General features: G+C 45.6%; 1 protein-coding gene across 1 annotated transcript in view; it reads right to left on the bottom strand.

Moving 5' to 3' along the window:
* Positions 1-18435, bottom strand: part of LOC138286513 (eosinophil peroxidase-like) — a 122743-nt gene that overhangs the window by 75904 nt on the left and 28404 nt on the right. The window contains exons 3-5 of the mRNA XM_069226866.1: positions 15476-15569; positions 10618-10793; positions 6500-6620 (exon numbers count right to left, since the gene is read on the bottom strand). Of these exons, the coding sequence (XP_069082967.1) occupies positions 6500-6620; positions 10618-10793; positions 15476-15569 (391 nt within the window). The remainder of the gene's footprint in view (positions 1-6499; positions 6621-10617; positions 10794-15475; positions 15570-18435) is intronic.

Here is an 18435-nt window from a genome sequence, read left to right as displayed (position 1 = left end):
CTGTTTCGAGATCTCCTCCCAATCTGCAGTGATTTCGCACTTTTAGTCCTCTTAGTTCGTTGTTTAAACTTTCACTGAGTGACCTGGGCGTGATGTACACCTTCGTCGTTAAGAGCGTGAGATTGACCAGTAATGCCAAGGGATGGTGTAGTCTTGTTCAGGCGTGTTTGAAGCCTGAGGCCTTGTATTCATTAACAAATGCTGCGGCCGTTGATTGATTCGGTGGTCCGCGTTGAGTTCCCGTGGGTCTGTCCGCAGGACCCACCGGGGTGTGCGGGGGGCGTAGGAGCTGGAGGGGAGCACTCTCTCCCTCATGTGTATTGGCAGGGCTTGGTGCCAGAGGTTTCCTCAAATAGAGGGGGAGCGTATTTGAGGGCCGGGTGAGGCGGCGTCGCACGGGAAAGACCACAGATCAGGGCGAACGTCAGGTGCCGCGGATAGGCTCAGTGTGACAAAGGACAGTCGTGGCAGGCACCCTCTGCAGGGGGGTCCAGCGCAGCCCACGCAGCATGCACCAGCCGTCTGTACTGTGCTGATTAATAGGTCCGAGCTCACGGGGGCACGCGGCCCACATTAGTCTTGCGCCCTTGCATTAATGATGAGGTGGGGTGGGGGGGTGTGGCGCGTACACGTGGCTTCTGCCGCCACGGCGTCCAAAATGGCGCTCTGGCCCCACGGGCCGGCACCAGCCTCGCGCGCCTCAGGGCGCCATGTAAGATTCTCTGCGCGGCCCGCTTGGCCGCGGCGCTTCAGCCCCCCCGGTCACGAGCAAGCATAGGGGCGGGAGGCGGCCGAGCGAAGCGAGAGCGCGACCAGAGCCGCCGGAGCAGCCCCTCCCACCTGGCGCCGCGCCCGGCGCGAGCCCTAGAGACCCAGCTCCAGCCCACCCACGCTCCGATGGGCGCGCACGGCTCACAGCGGACGCTCCGGTCCTCCCCGGTCGGGCCGCAGTCCCGGCCGCTTCAACAAGGCTGCGGGGGGCGCCTTTCAGGATACTTCATTCGAGCCGGGGACGGAGCGCTCGAGTCAAGCAACCGTCCCAGCCGCCATTTTGGCTCCTCCCCTTTACAGGTCCAGACTTGATATGAAGAGTGGGTTTGAGGGTCCCCTGTTTATATCTGGTGGCCACTTTGAAGTGGGATAAGCTTCTGCAGTTTCTCCCTTCAGAGGTGTCTGTAATTTCCTTCCTTCATCCCTGCATTGGCCCCAATCTGTCTGCTGGCACAATAGGCTAATGTGGAGTCCTATATGTGTGGGCTGAGCTAGTGCCTTTGAAGTGCAAGTGTGGTAGTTGAGAGCTTTGCCCTCACACAAAGTCAGAGATGGCCCATCCTGCCAACACTCAGACACACTCAGAAAATGGCAACTTTCTAAATGTAATATCACACAATGTCAGGGTACGTGCACTCTGTACTTCAGCTGGCTACTCAAAAAAGTATCCATTTTCGGTGCAGTCTTGGTGTTTGGACTGTCCTAGTGGCACACCCTAAACTCTGAGTGACAATTGCTGGTAGTGAGCATACTTCCCAGTCCCAAGGCGCACTTGATTGGACCCGTAGGTTTACCAGAGTGTATGCCAATAACTTGAAAATAATATGCGAACAAGTTTGTTGCTGTTGGTTAGTTCATTCAATGGCAATGACAAAATATAATAGTCAACAAACTTAGTTTCATCAATCTCGATGAGCTTTAAAAGGTTATTTATGACAACCTTGAGCTGACCATCAATTCAGTGGTAGCATCCAATGATATGGTCCTCTATTTCTAATCACTCAATGCATTTTGGGTTCAAAAACCTTTTGGCAGGGGAATTACAACAAAACAAAGATTTATGTATATTGTTAATCATCATACAGGGAACTGACTGATGTGAACAAAATGCCTTCCACGTTAAAATAAAGTGCTCAATAAAACTAGTGAAACATCAACCCCACACAATGCTTCACAAAAAAGAATCCTGAGTGCCTGTGCACCACTTGTGACATAGCTATGCCCTTGTGTTTTCATACTGCCAAACATCCGTGAAGTGCATAAATCAAGTGAAATCAAAAACAGAGCACACACAGACTGAAATGATAGGACTGAGACATGTTTAAAAGGTGGCTTACGTGGTTGTCACAATAAGTGCTGTAGGCACACTAGTCGCATTTAATTTACAGGCCCTGACTACACGTAGTTCCACTTTATTAAGGAGTTACAAGTAAATAAAAAAGAGCCAGTCAGGTGTAAGCCAGTATAATCATGTTTGAAGGAGAGAGCACAAGCACTTTTGTACTGGTTAGCAGTGCTAAAGTGTATAGAGTCCTAAGGACAAGAAAAACAAATTCAGCACAACAGAAGGAAAAAGGCCAAATGGTCTGGGGGGAGACCACACTAAGGCTGACAGGTTAACAGGTCTAGAATCCTTACAATATTGTTTAAAAGTGAGTGATACACAGCCATCTGAAAAAGTGAGTGATGCTCAGCTATCTAGCTTGTTTGTTAAATGCCTGAAATTATGTAGTAAATGTTATGTACTTTTTGCAATCTCTTACAACTTGAACTTGGCACAAGAGGGAAACAGCCTTTACAACGTGGGCTGAGCCACATGTGTCGCTTCAACGCAAGCGGAACAACGCTTGCCTAAACCACGCATCAGCCTTAACCAACCAGATGCGTGGTTAAGGCAGACAGCATAAGCGTTGTTAAGGCAGACAGCGGTCTAGCTGTGCGGATGGGTGGGGAGAGGAACAGGAAGCATCAGGAGAGGAAGCTCCAGACACGGCCAGGTAAGTGGGGCTGGGTTTGGGGGGGGGGTAGTTTTGTGGGGTGCATGTGGTTTTAGGGCTCGGGGTGGGGGTCAGGGTAGTTTTTTGGGCAGGGGGCACGGTTTTAGGGCTCCGGACGGGGGGATTAGGATAGTTTTAACGGCTGGGGCCGGGTGATAGGGCCCAGGATGGGGGTAGGGCATTTTTCAGGGGTGGGGGTAGTCTTAGAGTTCAGGGCAGGGACCTGGGGGGTCGGGGTAGTTTATGGCAGGGGGTAGAGTTTTAGGCCTCAGGGCAAGGGAAGGCAAAGGAGTAGTTTTAAGGGCAGGACCGGTTTTAGGGCTCAGGGAGAGGGGTCAGGGTAGTTTTAAGGGCAAGGCAGGGTCAGTTTTAGGGCTCAGGGCGGGGAGGGCTGGGGTCAAGGTAGTTTTTGGCAGGGGGCCCGGTTTTAGGGCTCAGGGTGGGGTGGGGAAAGGGGCAGTTTTATGGACGGGTGGATTGCAGGGCTGATGTATCGGGTGTTAGGGGGCAGGGCTGGGGGGCTGCTGTGTGCAATTTACCACGCATGTTCCTTTAGCAATCATGCTTTTACAACAAAATTCATTGTAAAGGCATGTGTGGTAAAATTGCGGTCATGTTTCAGATCACGTTGTTTAGGCATGCGTGGTTTAGGCATGCCTGGTTGTATCATAGAACCTTCCAAAGGGCATTAGAGTGCTATACAAGACAATGAAATTTAATGGTAACTAAACAATTAAACAATAGAAACCACAAGCAACAGGACAATATAGTCAAGACAAGAAAAAGCTATTGGGACTGGGTAGAGTTAAGGGCAGGGGTTTACCAAAGTGTCTTTGTAAGAGGAGGGCTTCAATGTCCTTTTTGAAGGTAACCAGGTGTGAGGACCATGTATTAAGTTGGAGAAAAGTGTTGCAGATCGTAGTAGAACTGCTGAAAAAAGACTGCCTATTACATCACTGTTGTTTAAATGTCTTGCGCTTTAGTAAGAGGGATTCAACATTCCTTGAACCAGTTGTGAGCTATAGGCTTTCAGTTTCCAAACTAAGTAGAACGTTGTGGAGTTGTGTAAGGTTTTCTGAGCATTGCAGGCAGTCTTAAAATGTGCTGCCAGTTAAGACTGGAAAGGACAGGAGATATATGATGAGATTCCTTGTATCCTGAAACAAAGCAGATGGTAGAATGAAGAACGGCTCTAAGAGGGGCCAGGTGAACTTTAGAGCATCCAGAGAGAAGGGAATTCCCATAGTTCAATCTGGAGAGAACATTTTGACTATGGACTTTAAGCCCTTGTTAGTGATGAATTGTCAATGACCTAAAGTAATCTGAGATGGTAGCGTCCATTCTTAGCCATTGTCGAGCTATGAGATTGTAAGTTAAGCCGATTGTCAAATATGAATCCCAGTCACTTTAACACTGTCCACAATCGCTGGTTTGCAACTCAGGGGATAGCAAGAATCAATCCACTGTTAGAGGACCAGGCAGGTTTTTTTCTGTGACATTAATATGAGTTTGGTTTTAGTTGGGTGCAGTTTTTGGTTGTGGATGGACATCCACTTTTGAATTCTGAATAGAGAAATGGCAAGGAGATAGTTGTAATCTGGGGTGGAAATCCTGAGGTAGGTCTGAGTATTATCTGTATATTGGTGATATAGTATACCAAAATTTCTGAGGTTCATTCCAAATGGTTCTAGATAAACAAAGTAGCAGACAGCATTGATCCCTGAGGAACCCTTAGCGAAGGTTAACTGCACTGGATAGGGAGTAAATCAATGTAGGACTTTCCTCAATGCCTGTTTATTCATTCAGGATGTTAACCAATGAGTTATGGTTGACTCTATCAAAGATATCTGAAAGGTATTAAAGAAGAAGAAGGCAGGGGTTGCCCTAAACGAGGAAACAGAGTGCATGGTCACGCACATGTTGCATGCAGATCTCTGCGTTTCAGCCTTGACTGAATTTACATTAGAATTCGTCCAGGAATTTGTTGTTTTTTAACATGAAAAGAAAGTTGTAAGGCTACACCATTGTCTCTGAGTGAATAGAATCTGAAAATGGTCTGACCAATCCACCAAGATGGCGTTTTGATAGATAATGGGGTACTTTGAGATGATCAGGTCAAGAGCAGCTCCTTTAAAGTATGTGGGGTTTTAACTGTATTGTAGGAGATTGCAGTTGAAGAAAGTAGACAGCACATTCACAGATTGGTCTAGGAAGTGGTCCCAATGCAGATTGAAATCACTAAGGGAAATGCTGGCCTCAGAAGTTAACAAATGAGGCATGGTGAATTCCATGCATTCTTTTATAAATATAGTATTTTAACCAGATGAATGGTAAATGACATTTTGTCTTAGATTAAATGCCTTATGACTGAATATCTCCATGGAAAAGCATTGGAAGGAGTGGTACTGAACAGCAGGACTTTTTCTGAAGCCTAACTTACTCTAATGAACAGCTACTCCACCACCATTTATTTCCTCTCAGTCATACCAAATAATGGAATCGTAGAGGGGAAGAAGGATGGTGAGCCATGCTTCAGTTAGGACTAGGATATCAAGGATGAAATTCAAAATAGTGTTAAAGATCGTCATGCAATCCTTAACTGCTTAACAGCAGTTGTTCAAAATGCACCAAAGCAATGATTGTCTTGTCATGGACACAGAGTTACTTAGCTGATTGATGAGTATTGTGGCAATCAGGCTCATTCTTCTTAATAGAAGACTAGGTTTAGGGAAGTCTGTGGGTTAAGATAAATGGGAAGAGAGAGCTGACTGGTCATTCACCGATTTAGAATTGGGGCAAGTAGTTGCCTGGCTTTCATCAAGTTCAGAGTTTCTAAATTTCTACAAGTTTGTGGAGTTTGGCATCAGTGAGGGAGGGTTGTGTTCTCCTGGGGTGGGGTTCATAATTGTGGGATTCTATCTCCCTAAGGATTATTTATTGGAGCCATTGTTGGGAAGGTAGATGGGGTGCGGACTACCTTAGATAAAGCTTTCATTTTCTCAGTCATTTTGGTCAAGTAGGATAGTAGGTCTGGAGGGCAAGACAAGTGTGGTTCTTGGAGATGAGTCATAGATTATCATATCAGGCTGAAGGTTAACTCTGGGACTTGGGAGATGGGACTTGGATTGTACAAAATTCCTGGTGCACTAGAGATGAATGTAAGTTGTCTGTTACCTGAGGGATGAGCAGGAGAGAAACGGCTTGGGAGCCCTGAACGTTGTGATTGTGATGGGGGGTTTGGAGGAGTCAGAGGGGGCTCTGAGAAGAGGGGACAGTGGAGGGTTGTAAGGTTATAGGCAGAGGGAGGAAGTTAGAAGAAAGGGGTGAGGGGGAGCCAACAAATGAGTTTTGGAGGTGAGATTAGGTCTACAGAGTGAAAAACTGGAGTGTGTGTTGTGTAGGAGAGGATACGGAAACTGGGGAAGTTGTTGGAATGTGAGCATGGGCTTCTTCAAGCTTTCCCGCATTGCGGAGTTGGAACTAGAATTTGATGATGCTACGGAGCATTGTTTTACCATGTTTCAGTGTGTAGTACCATGCATTTTTTGTCATGGTAACACCGTATCCCTTTACATTGGAGAAAAGAGTAAGATGTCGGCAAGCCATTTGCAGTATATTAAACACAACATAAAATGAATTTATGACCATCTCCAAATGAGGGTCAGATGCTCAAAGCTTAGAGTGCCCCACTGGCATTATATTTCAAAAGCAGCCACGGTGGGGACAGTTACCTGTTATTGCATTCGCCAGTGATGGTTCTGTATCGACTGCTCCGACAAGCTTTGGGCATTGACTGGTAGGCACACCCAGTGACCTTTGAGATGGTGTGAAGCTGTTCAGCAGTGAGTATATCTGCAAAAGTTTCCAGAGAAAGTAATATCACATCAATGCTAATCCTTCCAACCCCTCTATTAGGGACTATATTTTTGTTGTAACACACACTACATTTGCTACAACCATTCCAATACCTGTCAGTTTCAATTTGTTTACCATGCTTGACTAATTCCAGTTCTTTAATCAAAATTAGGTTTCCCAAAGACTCCTTTGTTAGTTGTGTTGGGAGCTGTTTACTAGTGATATCAAATTGTTTCTTTTTCTACGGACCAGTCTTGCCTTCTTTAGTTATAATATGCAGAAAGTGCATCCTCTGACACAAGAAGAAATGAGGCACTGTACAAAAGGAATTCAAAATATGAGGTATAAGCTATATTTGATAAACAAATTGAAACGGTTACACAACCTAATAATTTTGGAATAAATTGAAATACATTTGAAATTGAAAACTTTAAAAAATAAAATAAAACCACAATAAAAATAGGAATATTCAGTAAACAAAAATACTTCAAGAAGATGACGTCACGATAACAAACCTGGGATAGACTGCTCAATTAAATGCGTTGTTAGTGCTTTGAAAAAGAAATTGCTAAGGAGAGTATGAGGATTCCAACTGACAAAGAATTCCAACGATCTAATGTAACATCAGCACAAGCGTCATTTGAAAACACTGTCTATTGAAATGGTGTCAACACAATATATGCCCTTACTCTTAATGCTGTACTTCCATAGCACCAATCTGTGTTGCAGATCGGCCCAGCTCTCTTCAGAAAAAAAAAGGCCCATATTTATAGTTTTTTTGCGCCGCATTTGCGTCACTTTTTGGCGCAAACTTACAAATTACAATTGTATTTTATAAGTTTGCGCCGCTTTTGCGTCAAGAAATAACTAAAAAAGTATAAATATGGGCCACAGTGTCTTTCCTCCCTTCACCACAGCATTCCTCTTTCAACGGTTCCTACACCGTGGGAAAGGGGCATCGAGGAAACCTGGCTTTCAGGAATCATGGTCTGTTTTTGTGGTCAGGTGTCTAAGTTGAGAGGCTCCACCTTCGAAGGGATAGGCTTTGGTCGTCCAGCAATGGACTTGGTTCTTCCTCTGCCCATGATGCTGGCAAAGGTTGAAGTGAGCAATGGCATTGTTTGCAGGGGGTGTCAGGAATTCTAACCCATTTCAAAATGGTCACTCGTTGTACCCACCTACTTCTTTTCAGGTGAACATATTTAGGTTATTTTAGAAAGTCTTCATCGTAGAACTGTGCATCACAATGATTTTGATTTTTTTTATTTGCCAGCAGATTCATTTCTAGATGAAGTTGGGTAAATAATAGTTAAAACAAACATTGGGGTAGCCAATACGTCTCTCCTTTGGGACCTAGCTGGTAAGAGTACTTGGATACTGCCCATCTGAGCACCATAATAACAGGTGCCTAATAGAAACAAGCAGTGCCTGACATTAACACCCATACCGGAATTGGGGCAACGGGGCAATAGAAGTGCAACACACCCACACACTTCCAGAGCAGTGCAAAACAAACCAGCCCGCTTCGTCGCACACACAGTGAACATCTCACCAGGTTGGACCATTCATGATTTTATGAATCACACGCGATGCCTGTTCCTCCTATTGCAACGGTGGTGGTATTAAAAAAGCATAACAATGGCAAGAGCCGCAGAACAACCACTATAGTTCGTAAAAACAAGACCACGATAAGTGCAGCCCAGGAAAAGAAACCTGAAACAAGCCCATCCTCAAAAGAACGCTATTATGGAACTGAAGGCAATGTTGACACACGTCTTTATTTCTTCCGTCTACATTAAAAATGTCTTAGTTTATTTATTATCATTATTAGGGTTATGATGATGATTATGTCTGGTATTTTGGGACATGGAGGGAGCAGAATAAACAAGCTTTAGGTATGTCCCTTTCATCAAAATAAGTTTGCGTTTTACGTTAGGGGTCTGAGAGGATGTGGGGTACTGTACAGAGCTACTGATTTTGGTAATAGGGAACCGGGTTCGACTCTCAGCGGTGGTTCTCCCCTTAAAAACCTGTGGTCCACTCTTGCTTAGTTCAGCCTTGTGCATTACAAATGGCTATTCGTCCACTATTATCTTTCTGAATCTGTGGCACACCAGCTGATTGGCAGAGCTGGATGCCAGTGCATCCGAAGCAAGGTATTTCACGAAGCCATTTGCAAATGTCAGGACCTGCCCCCAAGAAAGCTCTCCAGGCCATACATAGCATTTAGCACTCATATATTTATAGAAAAAATAATAAAAAAGTAAATTCAAAAAGATGGCGAGGGGTGAAGAGATTTGAATGAAAATCAACTGTTTCGACAGAATCAATGAATAGGAATAGGTCTTTCTCAGTATACCGAACACTCCTTTATCTACATATTTTCAGTTTGTTTATGGAGCTAGGGTTTGCTAGCTTTCATTCTCCCATGCCATGCACATCCTTAAGTAAGAGAATCAAAGAATTGCCTATAACAGTAAGCTCTTAGTAGTGGTACTAAATGTGCTCAACTATTCACGCACAAGCATCCCTTGCTGGTGTTGCTGAACTCCTGCTTGCTCATTCTTCAATTAGCATTTCATGATCTACCAGGGACTTCCTGTTAGCTTGTAACAGGAATTACTTTCCGTTTCCTTATATAGCCTTTGGCTGCAGCTATAACCTCTCTTGGTAGAATCACAATGTTTGTAGAGGCACGTCAGGGACAGTGATTCAATGGAATCTCCAGCATAAACAGTAAAGTAAACAGCCTATTATTTATACCCCACATATTCTAATATTTTACCCGTTTTACTAGAGGCTGTCTATTGGTGTACTGAACTGTTGCTGCTTTATTACACAGTTGCTACTATGCTCTCCCTAACCCTTCCACACTCTTCCCTCCTCCATCCCCCTTTACTCATCCCAAGCCTTTGGGTTGAGTAAATGAGGGATATACTCCCAATTAACACTTCTGGATTTCTTTCCTCCTCCACCCCTCCATTACTACAGTCAATCTAACTAACAAACTCACATATCCCCGGCTCAAACTAACTCATAATAATACTAAAACTGTACTCATATTTCCTGATACTAATCCATCACTAATTCTTGTTGGGTTCCAGAGTAGCATGCTACTCACTGAAAAGCGCTTTGACGCCTCATCAGGGGTAGTAAGCGCTATATAAATACTATTACAATACAATACAATACAGTCTATCGTTGGTGGTACCGGGCCACCTCTGGTTGAATACACTCTGAACATTCTCTCAGTGGTTGTACTGAGCATCCAGAATTTGAATGGGTCAGAAAATAGGACAGAACACCAAAAAAAACGCTCCTATCAGTTAATTAGAAAGCTCAAAAAGTTGCATATGTTTGCAAATTAGCGCAGATTTGAACTTGATGAGACACAATGTTTAAGTGTTTTGCAAAGTATTGCATGGATTTGAACTTACTTCAGGCAATGTTTGTTTTAATATCATAGAAATAAACAGTAAAACCGGTCCAACAGACCATAAACAGGGCCAAAAACACTGAAAACAGCCACAAACACGACCTACACACTGACCTGTCAGAACAGCCCATCGGGCACTGCTTGATTGCCCTACAGGCCAGTCCAACCCTGTGAACATCCTCTCGTTGATTACTCTCCCAGCAGTCTCTCATTGGTTGCAAGGCAGTCTTTTGCTAGTTTTGCTGAACATCATCTAATGAGCAATACTGAACAATCTTTTATTGATTGTACTAAACGGTTTGACAATGGTTGTTCTAAGCCCCCTCTGCTTGGTTCTCTGAACTGTCTCTCATTGGTTGCAATGAACAGCCTCTTGCTAGCTGTACTGAATTATGTCTGATAAGCAATACTGAGCAGTTCCTTACTGGTTACACTAAACAGTCTGCCAGTGTGTGCACCATGCCCTCTCTGGTTGGTAAGACTCAGCAGCACTTTGCTACTGGTTGGTAAGACTCAGCAGTCACTTCCCAGGGCTAGCGCTAGTCATCGGTCTCTTACCAGTGATATTGAAGGGCCTCTGGTAGGAGTGATCCACCCTCTCCTTCAACAACTGGAAGGTCGTCTCCATGTAATCCGCTGCCCGGATGGTGGTCCTGCTGCCTGCCACCGGCTGCTTGAAGAACGCCATGATGTCCGAGGAAGAGAGGCTCTCCTGCTTCAGTTTGTCTTTTAAACTAGGGAAGAGCAAACAATTTAGGTCTGGTCAATTTGTTGTTTCTTTAAGCTTCTGCTAAAAGTGTCAATTGCCAATGCTGTAAATGAAGACATTGATCTACACACATACTATGAGAAGCATGAGCAGCACCGCAGCAATGCAAGCCTGGTGGCCAAGGACTGGACCCACCTGTCTTAAAGTTTTGATACACTTTCATGGTTGTCAAAGAAGTGAGCAATAACACTATAAGAGAGGTCGTTGTGGTGTAGAAATTTCAGAAGTTCAATTATCCATTTCTTCACACATCCAAAAGTCTTGTCCATAAAGTTAATTGACAAGGATAGAGCAAAGAATATCACCGAATACTAATAAATACTTGGTAATGTCTTAGCTTGTGATCAATGATGTCATTTGTATTCATCCAATGACCACACACGTATCATCCTCTGAGTGTAGTAGAACCATATCTATATCGTTCCTTCTCGGTTAATGTGCCCAGTTATGAATCATAATACACATTTCTCTTTCTTCTTTATAGACTCACCTACAAGGAGTCCCACACTACATTTACTCTTTTTATTGTTAGATCTGAATCTAACGAGTGGACCACCCTTTCCCTTATTTAATGAAATTAACTTCTCTAGAACAATGTATTTCTTGCATTTTGTTGCACCCCATTAGAAAAACTCTTCAAAGTGTAAGCTCAGATTGGAGGATCTGATAGGTAAAACGAAGTGGACAAAAAAGTTTATCTACTAAAACATTTTCCAGAGTTGAATTTCTGATGGCCGAAGAGTCTACAGGTTCTTAACCATTTTAAAATTAATGCCACCGAAAGCCGGACCCTCCATTGGGATCTAATATTACGAGCAGCCCATCTCTGTGTTCCAGTCACAGGACTATATCATTAAACAACTTTTGTAGTTGATTTCTACAGATCACTATCCTTCTCCGTATCTCTATAGTACACTAGATAAATTGATATTAAAGTCAAGTTTAAGTACCCGTAAACCCTGATTTGTGTACACACAGGAGTTTGCATCTAAATCAGGATTCCCAGTTTTGCAATAATTACCACACCAACTTATTTTCGCTAGTACTATTTTTTCCAGATAAAAAATTAGTGGAATCTGTTGGACAATAGGAGCAAATCCCGAATTTGGCACCCCTAGAAAAATGGCAAGCCACACAAATTGACTGTGTTATTCTTCATATCGCACAAAAACTATCAATACCATGGTGCTCAATTGTTACAAGGTATGATATTGCTCTTATTTCCACACTTCAGAATAACGGTAATATGGTAATACTGCATATTTTGCTCTTCTTTGTGGCATGTATACTCATAATGTGCAGTTTTGTTGCATCCACAAATTTGCCCAGGCTTTTCTTGAGGAAAAATCACATGGATATTTACAATAAACTCTAAATACCAATTTTTCATAAAGTGTCCACACGTAATGATGGCATAAATTATCAAGGGCCCTATGCGGGGGCCAAACCATATACTAAAATAATGGAATGCGGCAGGGTGTCCCCACCAGAGTGTATGGAGTAGTTAGACAAGGGCTGGGGGAGAGTGGAACCCCAAAAGGTAAAAGTACCTAGAAGATCTTCAGCAGCTGGGTGCAGAGAGGTAAGTTACTCAGTTCTCCCATAGGCTAACATGGGGACGTCACAGTTGGAGAATGAAGAAGCAGGACTGGACCAGTGGAACCCACGGGTGGATTCCAGGTGAGAAGGGCCTGCAAAAGAAGGGGACAGAGTCGAGTCCACACAGGAGTGTCCAGCTTGCGCAGGAGCCAAGGCCCACCCTTCTGTAGCTGAAGATCCGGATCAACAGTGATAGATGAAGTCCAGCTGCAGGGTCCAGGAGCTGCAGAGGAGTCCCGGGAGTCACCTATGAGCTGTCACTCAAGGGTTGCCAGATTGCCGATGGCTCAGTGGTCAAGAGGACCACCAACAAGCACAGGCAAACGCAAAAGAAGCTGTTGGAGGTTTTGCAGATCTGTGGAGGACCAGCAAGGTCCTGGGAACTCGACCCTTAGAGGGGATATCAGGCTGACCCTCAGGATACAGGAGAGCTAGAAGAAGCAGTCAGAGCCCTCACAAGCAACCCATTGGCAGCAGGCACACTAAGTCGCAGGGAGGCTTTGTCAGCACACCTGAAGAGGAGCCTCACATCACTGGAGCAGCAGAGAGGAGACTGTCCTTGCGCAGGTAGAGTGCTGGGGACGGGGCTACTTGGAGCCTGAAGATCCTTCAGAGCAGGAGTGAACAAGCCTTAGTTGGTGCAGCAGTCGCTGTGCACAGGAATACAGTTCCAGTGGCTGAGGCAAAGGCTCACCACCTCCCACAGTGGACAGAAGGCAGAGAAGACCCAGGTGATCCATCAGAACCACCACCTATGTTGGAGAATCTTCGCAGATCTGGAGGACAGACAATCCCACCAGCCGGAAATCATTGTCTTAGGTGCCTGCGGATGCAGGGGAGAGACTCCTTCGCTCCAAGGGAGATTCCTTCTTGCTTCTTGGTGCAGCTGAAGTCTTGTCGACCCTGGAGAATGCACAGTTGTGGAGATGTTGCAGAGTGCTGACAGGAGCCACAGAAACAATGTTGCAAGGAGAGGTTGTCTCAGGCTGTGCAATCTTGTTTGGTTCCTGTGCAGCCCAGCAGCAGTTCCGGAGGCCAGGAGCAGAAGATGCCTTTGCAGGGAGTTCCAGTGGAGTCTTGCACGACGAATCTGGGGATCCACCCTTAAGTGAGTCCCTATTTAGCCCAATAATGGGATTTGGTCACTTTCTGGGGTGACCACCTATCAGGAGGGTTCACTGACATCAGCTACCTGGCCTACCCAGTCAAATTCTCCCAGGGCCCTCTGACCATCTTGGTTCCAAGATGGCAGAACCAAGTGGCCACCTGGAGGAGCTCTGGGCACCATCCTAGGGGTGGAGCTGGAAAAGAGGATTGTGGACATTGCCCTTTTCTTTGTGGTGTTTCACGGAAAAGCAAAGACCAGTAGTTCCTGGACTGGTGCAAACTGGATCATGCAAGGAGTGCACCAAATGTGCCCTTCAAAGCAGTCCGGTGGTGTGGGGAGACTACCCCTCCCCAGCCCAGTAACACCTATTTCCAAAGGAAATGAGGTTGCACCCCTCTCCTACAGGAAATCTTTTGTTCTGATGTCCCCTGCTTGATCTGGTCAAGCAGCAGGAGGGCAGAATCGTGTCTGGGGGCTGCAGCAGCACAGCTGCCTGCAGACCCTGGAAGACTGGTAGAAGCAGAACTGGGAGATCCTCTAAGGAACCCCCAGAGTGCATGGAATCATGCCACCAATACTGGAATCGGTATTGGGGTATGATTCCGACATGTTTGATAACAAACATGCCCAGGTTCGGAGTTACCATTATGTACCTGGACCACAGGTAGACAGTACATAGCTAAAATGTCTTCCCCACACTTACGCAGTCCAGTGAATTGTAACTGAAGTTCATAGGGACACCTCTGCTCATGCAGGGGTGCCCACACACACAGGGACCTGCACCCTGTCCTTTGGGCTGAAAGGGCCTACCATAGGGGTGACTTACACTAACCATGCACCATTTCAAGCAGGCTGCAAAGGGCAGGCCTGCAGACGCAGATAGCAAAGGCTCCCTTGGGTGGCATAATACATGCTGCAGCCCCTGGGAGACCCCTGGTGCACTAATGCCCTGGGTACCTAAGTACCATTTACCAGTGACTTACAGGGGTACACCAGTATGCCAATTGTGGGGTGTAAGAAGTATCAAGACAACCAAATTTAGAGGAGAGCACAATCACTGGAGTACTGATTAGCAGAATCCCGGTGAAAACAGTCTAAGCTCACTGACATCAGGCAAAAAGTGGGGGTAACCTTGCCAGAAAGAGGGAACTTTCCTACAAACTCTATTAGTGCTGGCACGTTAGGAGAGGAAGCAAACGCGTAGAGCTCAAGTGGTGATGATATCTCTGAAGGGAATGTGTTAGGAAGTGGAATCTAGCAGTGATAGTACTGGAAGAATACGAAAGCCGAAGAGAAGCTCAAAAAGAGGTTACAGATCTCAATCGGGTGGGTATGGAGCTGAGATTATGGGGTTATGGGAATTCCGTAGGAGGAATGATAGCTTAAGCAGTGATAGAAATTGTAAAGGGCCAAGTAAGAACTCAGGCAGGTATGGCTGCTTTAAAAGGGCAGGTCAGATTTCAGAGTTTGAGCAACAATAGAATTTCTGGCAGTGATCTATGGGGAATTCTCTCTTCACTCTAACAATGATGGGTGCTCGGGAGGTAGAAGAAGAGAGATTAGAGGCCAGGCAATGCTAGTATCCACTTTTGAAGGGGCAGGTTATAGGTCCGGCAATGATGGCAGCTCTGAAAAGGAACGTTGGGTAGGGGTGGTGGCGGCTCTGAATGTGCAGGACAGAGGTCAAAGGTCAGGCAATGATGGCAGCTCTGAATGTGCAGGACAGATAACGCCAGAAACCAGAAGACAGAGAGTGATGGCAGCTTGGATGGGGAAAGGCTGCGGTTCAGAGGTTGAATAAGGAGCACAGAAGGAACCTGTCAGACATCGGAGTCAGGTAGATGACATGAGAGGGTCTGCACCTAATAGGAGTGCCCCCCACCCACGCAATACTTTTCCTACAAAGATAACCCAGTAATACCCACACCTTGGTAACTCACGTTTGGCGCGTGTGCTTGTAGGCGGCGTCCACCAGGTGCTTGGCTTCCTCAGCACACCTGAGAATGAAGGGAGTCTCCACCTCTTCAAACCCATCTGCAAGGAGGAAACTCAGATTAAACCACAGAGCAGTGTCATTTACAAGAACAGACAGCAGCCCGACGCTTATCTGCAAGTGGTGCTAAGCAGCTATCAGTAGGTACCTTATATCACCAGAAATGAGCGTTTTGAAGAGGTTTTCTTACTGAGTTACTGTGAAAGTCTCTACACCAAAGTGTGGGAAGAGTTTGGTGGAGTAGACCAGTCCTGTTCATTATTAAATGTATCCATAGTTCCTTGAAGCATGAACATTTTGAAATAAAGAAGTGTCAAACGACGGGATTAGAAAGAGATAATTAAAGAAACAAAGCAAATAGCGAAGCAAAGGAAAAAGTCAAAAAAGAAGAAGGAAGAAAAAAGACGATTTGGGAACAGGGAAAGGTAACAAAAAACTTTAGGAAAATGACAGAAAAGAAGATGGCAAAGGTGCACTGGGACGATGGGAAGAAAGATAAAAAAATGAAGAGGAGAACATCAAGAAGAAAGGGAAATGATAAAAAGACAGCAGATTTGTAACAAGCATTGACAAAATCAACAACTCTCAAAATTCTTATATATCCTCCAAAATACCCCGAATGCAGTTCCGAACAAGCAATTCGGACGTTAAGGGGGTGATCAGATCACTGATCTGGGATGGAGGATCGCCGGGGATCGCCCTCTCTGCTTTGGTGTAGAAACCGAAGGATAGGGTGTGTACCTCCCAAACCTGAAATTGTACCACTGGGCGGTTCAGCTGCAGGTGATTCATGATTGGGTATTTTCAATGCAGCAGGCGCTGTCAACATACGTAAACAGAAGAGCAATGGACCTCGAGGGATATCCCTGTTGGCTGTGCAGAGGGAACAAGGAGAACCAATTGCGGGGCCCTCTGCAATCGTAGTTACCGCATGGCTAGAGGCGATGAACTATTGGGATGGAAGAGTGAGGTGACGCTTGAGACCTCATTGTCGGACTCGGCGTTGCTATCAAGATTGACAAGGCTGAATGTCACAAAAGTGGACCTGCTAAGAATTTCAAAGGTGGGGGATGTTTGGAGGGACAGTACGATGATCCCGTTCCCCAAACATAAGGCACAATTTGAACCAGCAGGGAGTCACTATCTTAGATATCAACAGCTGAAACACATTTGTGGGGTACGTGGACGTCCTCTGCTACACCAAAGAAACATCCCTGGAATATAGCATAATGGGGGCCCACCCCACTACATACCCACCCAATCTAAAAATGGTGCGCATCTCTGCTCATGCACAGTCTGCCTCTCCTTGACGTCCTGCGTAGTGAATGAGAGATTGTCTTGGGGAAACTAGAGGACGACGCCTGGGAAAAGCTTGCAGACACCCCAGGGAGGTAGCCAACTGGTCGCAATTTTGGCTGGTGCAGCTGAAGATATTCCACAGGGCATACTACACGAGAACCAGGCCATGCAAAATGGGTAAAATTGACAATGACGATGCCTCCGAGGTTGTGGACAGTGCAGGGCCCTGGTTCATACTCTATGAGATTGCCCTAAAATACAGGGATACTGGGAGAGTGTGAGGAGCAGGATCCCCACCGTCCTGGAGTGTTCCCTGCCCCTTACATTGTTGTGATCGTGGGTATTGGAGAGAGCAGACGCTGAGCACATACTCCTTCCTCTTCTGGAATGTGGCCTCAATGGTAGCCACGATGGACATAGGGCCAGATGTACCAAAGGATTTTACCCATTCTGTGTCTATGGGAAAAAGCTTTAGTACATATGGCCCATAGTGAGATACTGGGGGCGCTTTTAGACCTGTAATATCCGAACAGACCTCGAACATGAACTGGTGCATGCAGGCAGAGGAGGTGGTATATCAAGCGAGGGGCGTGCCCGCGTACATTTGAAAAGGTGTGGGGACCATGGAAGGGGATCGGATCGAACTCAGAGCCTGATGAGGTATCTTAAGAGGCCGGGACAGAGGGCAGTGGTGTGACCACACTTGATGGCAGGATTCCCAGCCGCGTGCCGGAAGGAATGTGCTGGAATAGATCGAGTAATCTGAGGCGAGGCGTGATGGGGGAGGGAGGATGCTGATGCATACCAGGTGTACGTGCTACTAGGGAATTGTTTGTACAGTTGTAATTTGGTTTTACTTTGTTTAAAATCTAATAAAAACATATTTAAAAAAGAATTGGAAAAGACAATTAATCTGGCTGTCATTAAAAACTAACTTTTACTTTAGATTTAGGTTGTTGCTAGAAGTTCTGAAGCCAAACGCAAATAGTTTTCTGTTGTGGATTGCAGTACCTTAGGTCCTCACAAGAGGGTCCTAGAGTCCTCCTTTTCGGGAGTAGGCTGCAGTACCTGCAGAACCATTCGAAGGTGGCCACAGTGTACACACTTTCATGGTGACTCCGGGCATGCCTGAGTCATGATGCAGCAGCTTTACTTTACTCATACAATATGCTTTAGGAATGTTAATGTTAAACAAGCTTTGGCAAAGTCAATAGGACTCGCCTATCCAAGAGCTATTGGCTTTGTCAATGTGTTTGTAGAGTGGCATAGAGTGCAGTGGTGTAGAGTAGAGTGCTGCAGAGTTCAGTGCTGCAGAGTGGAGTGATGCAGAGTAGAGTGGTGTAGAGTGCAGTGGTGAGGAGTGCATTGGCCTAGAATGCAGTAGTGCAGAGTAGAGTGGCATAGAGTTAATTGGTGTAGAATGCAGTGTTGCAGAGCAGAGCGTTGCAGAGTACATTGGCGTAGAGTGCAGTGGCATACAGTAGAGTGGTGTTGAGTAGAGTGGCGTAGAGTGTAGTGGTGCAGAGTGGAGTTCAATGGCATAAAGTACAGTGGTGGAGAGTAGAGTGGTGAAGAGTGCAGTGGAGTAAAGTAGAGTGGACTGGTGTA

This window comes from Pleurodeles waltl, chromosome 3_2 (genome assembly GCF_031143425.1).
Source record: "Pleurodeles waltl isolate 20211129_DDA chromosome 3_2, aPleWal1.hap1.20221129, whole genome shotgun sequence".
NCBI lineage: Eukaryota > Metazoa > Chordata > Amphibia > Caudata > Salamandridae > Pleurodeles > Pleurodeles waltl.
Note: the sequence above shows the minus strand (reverse complement) of the source record. Positions and strands in the feature narration are given on the sequence as shown.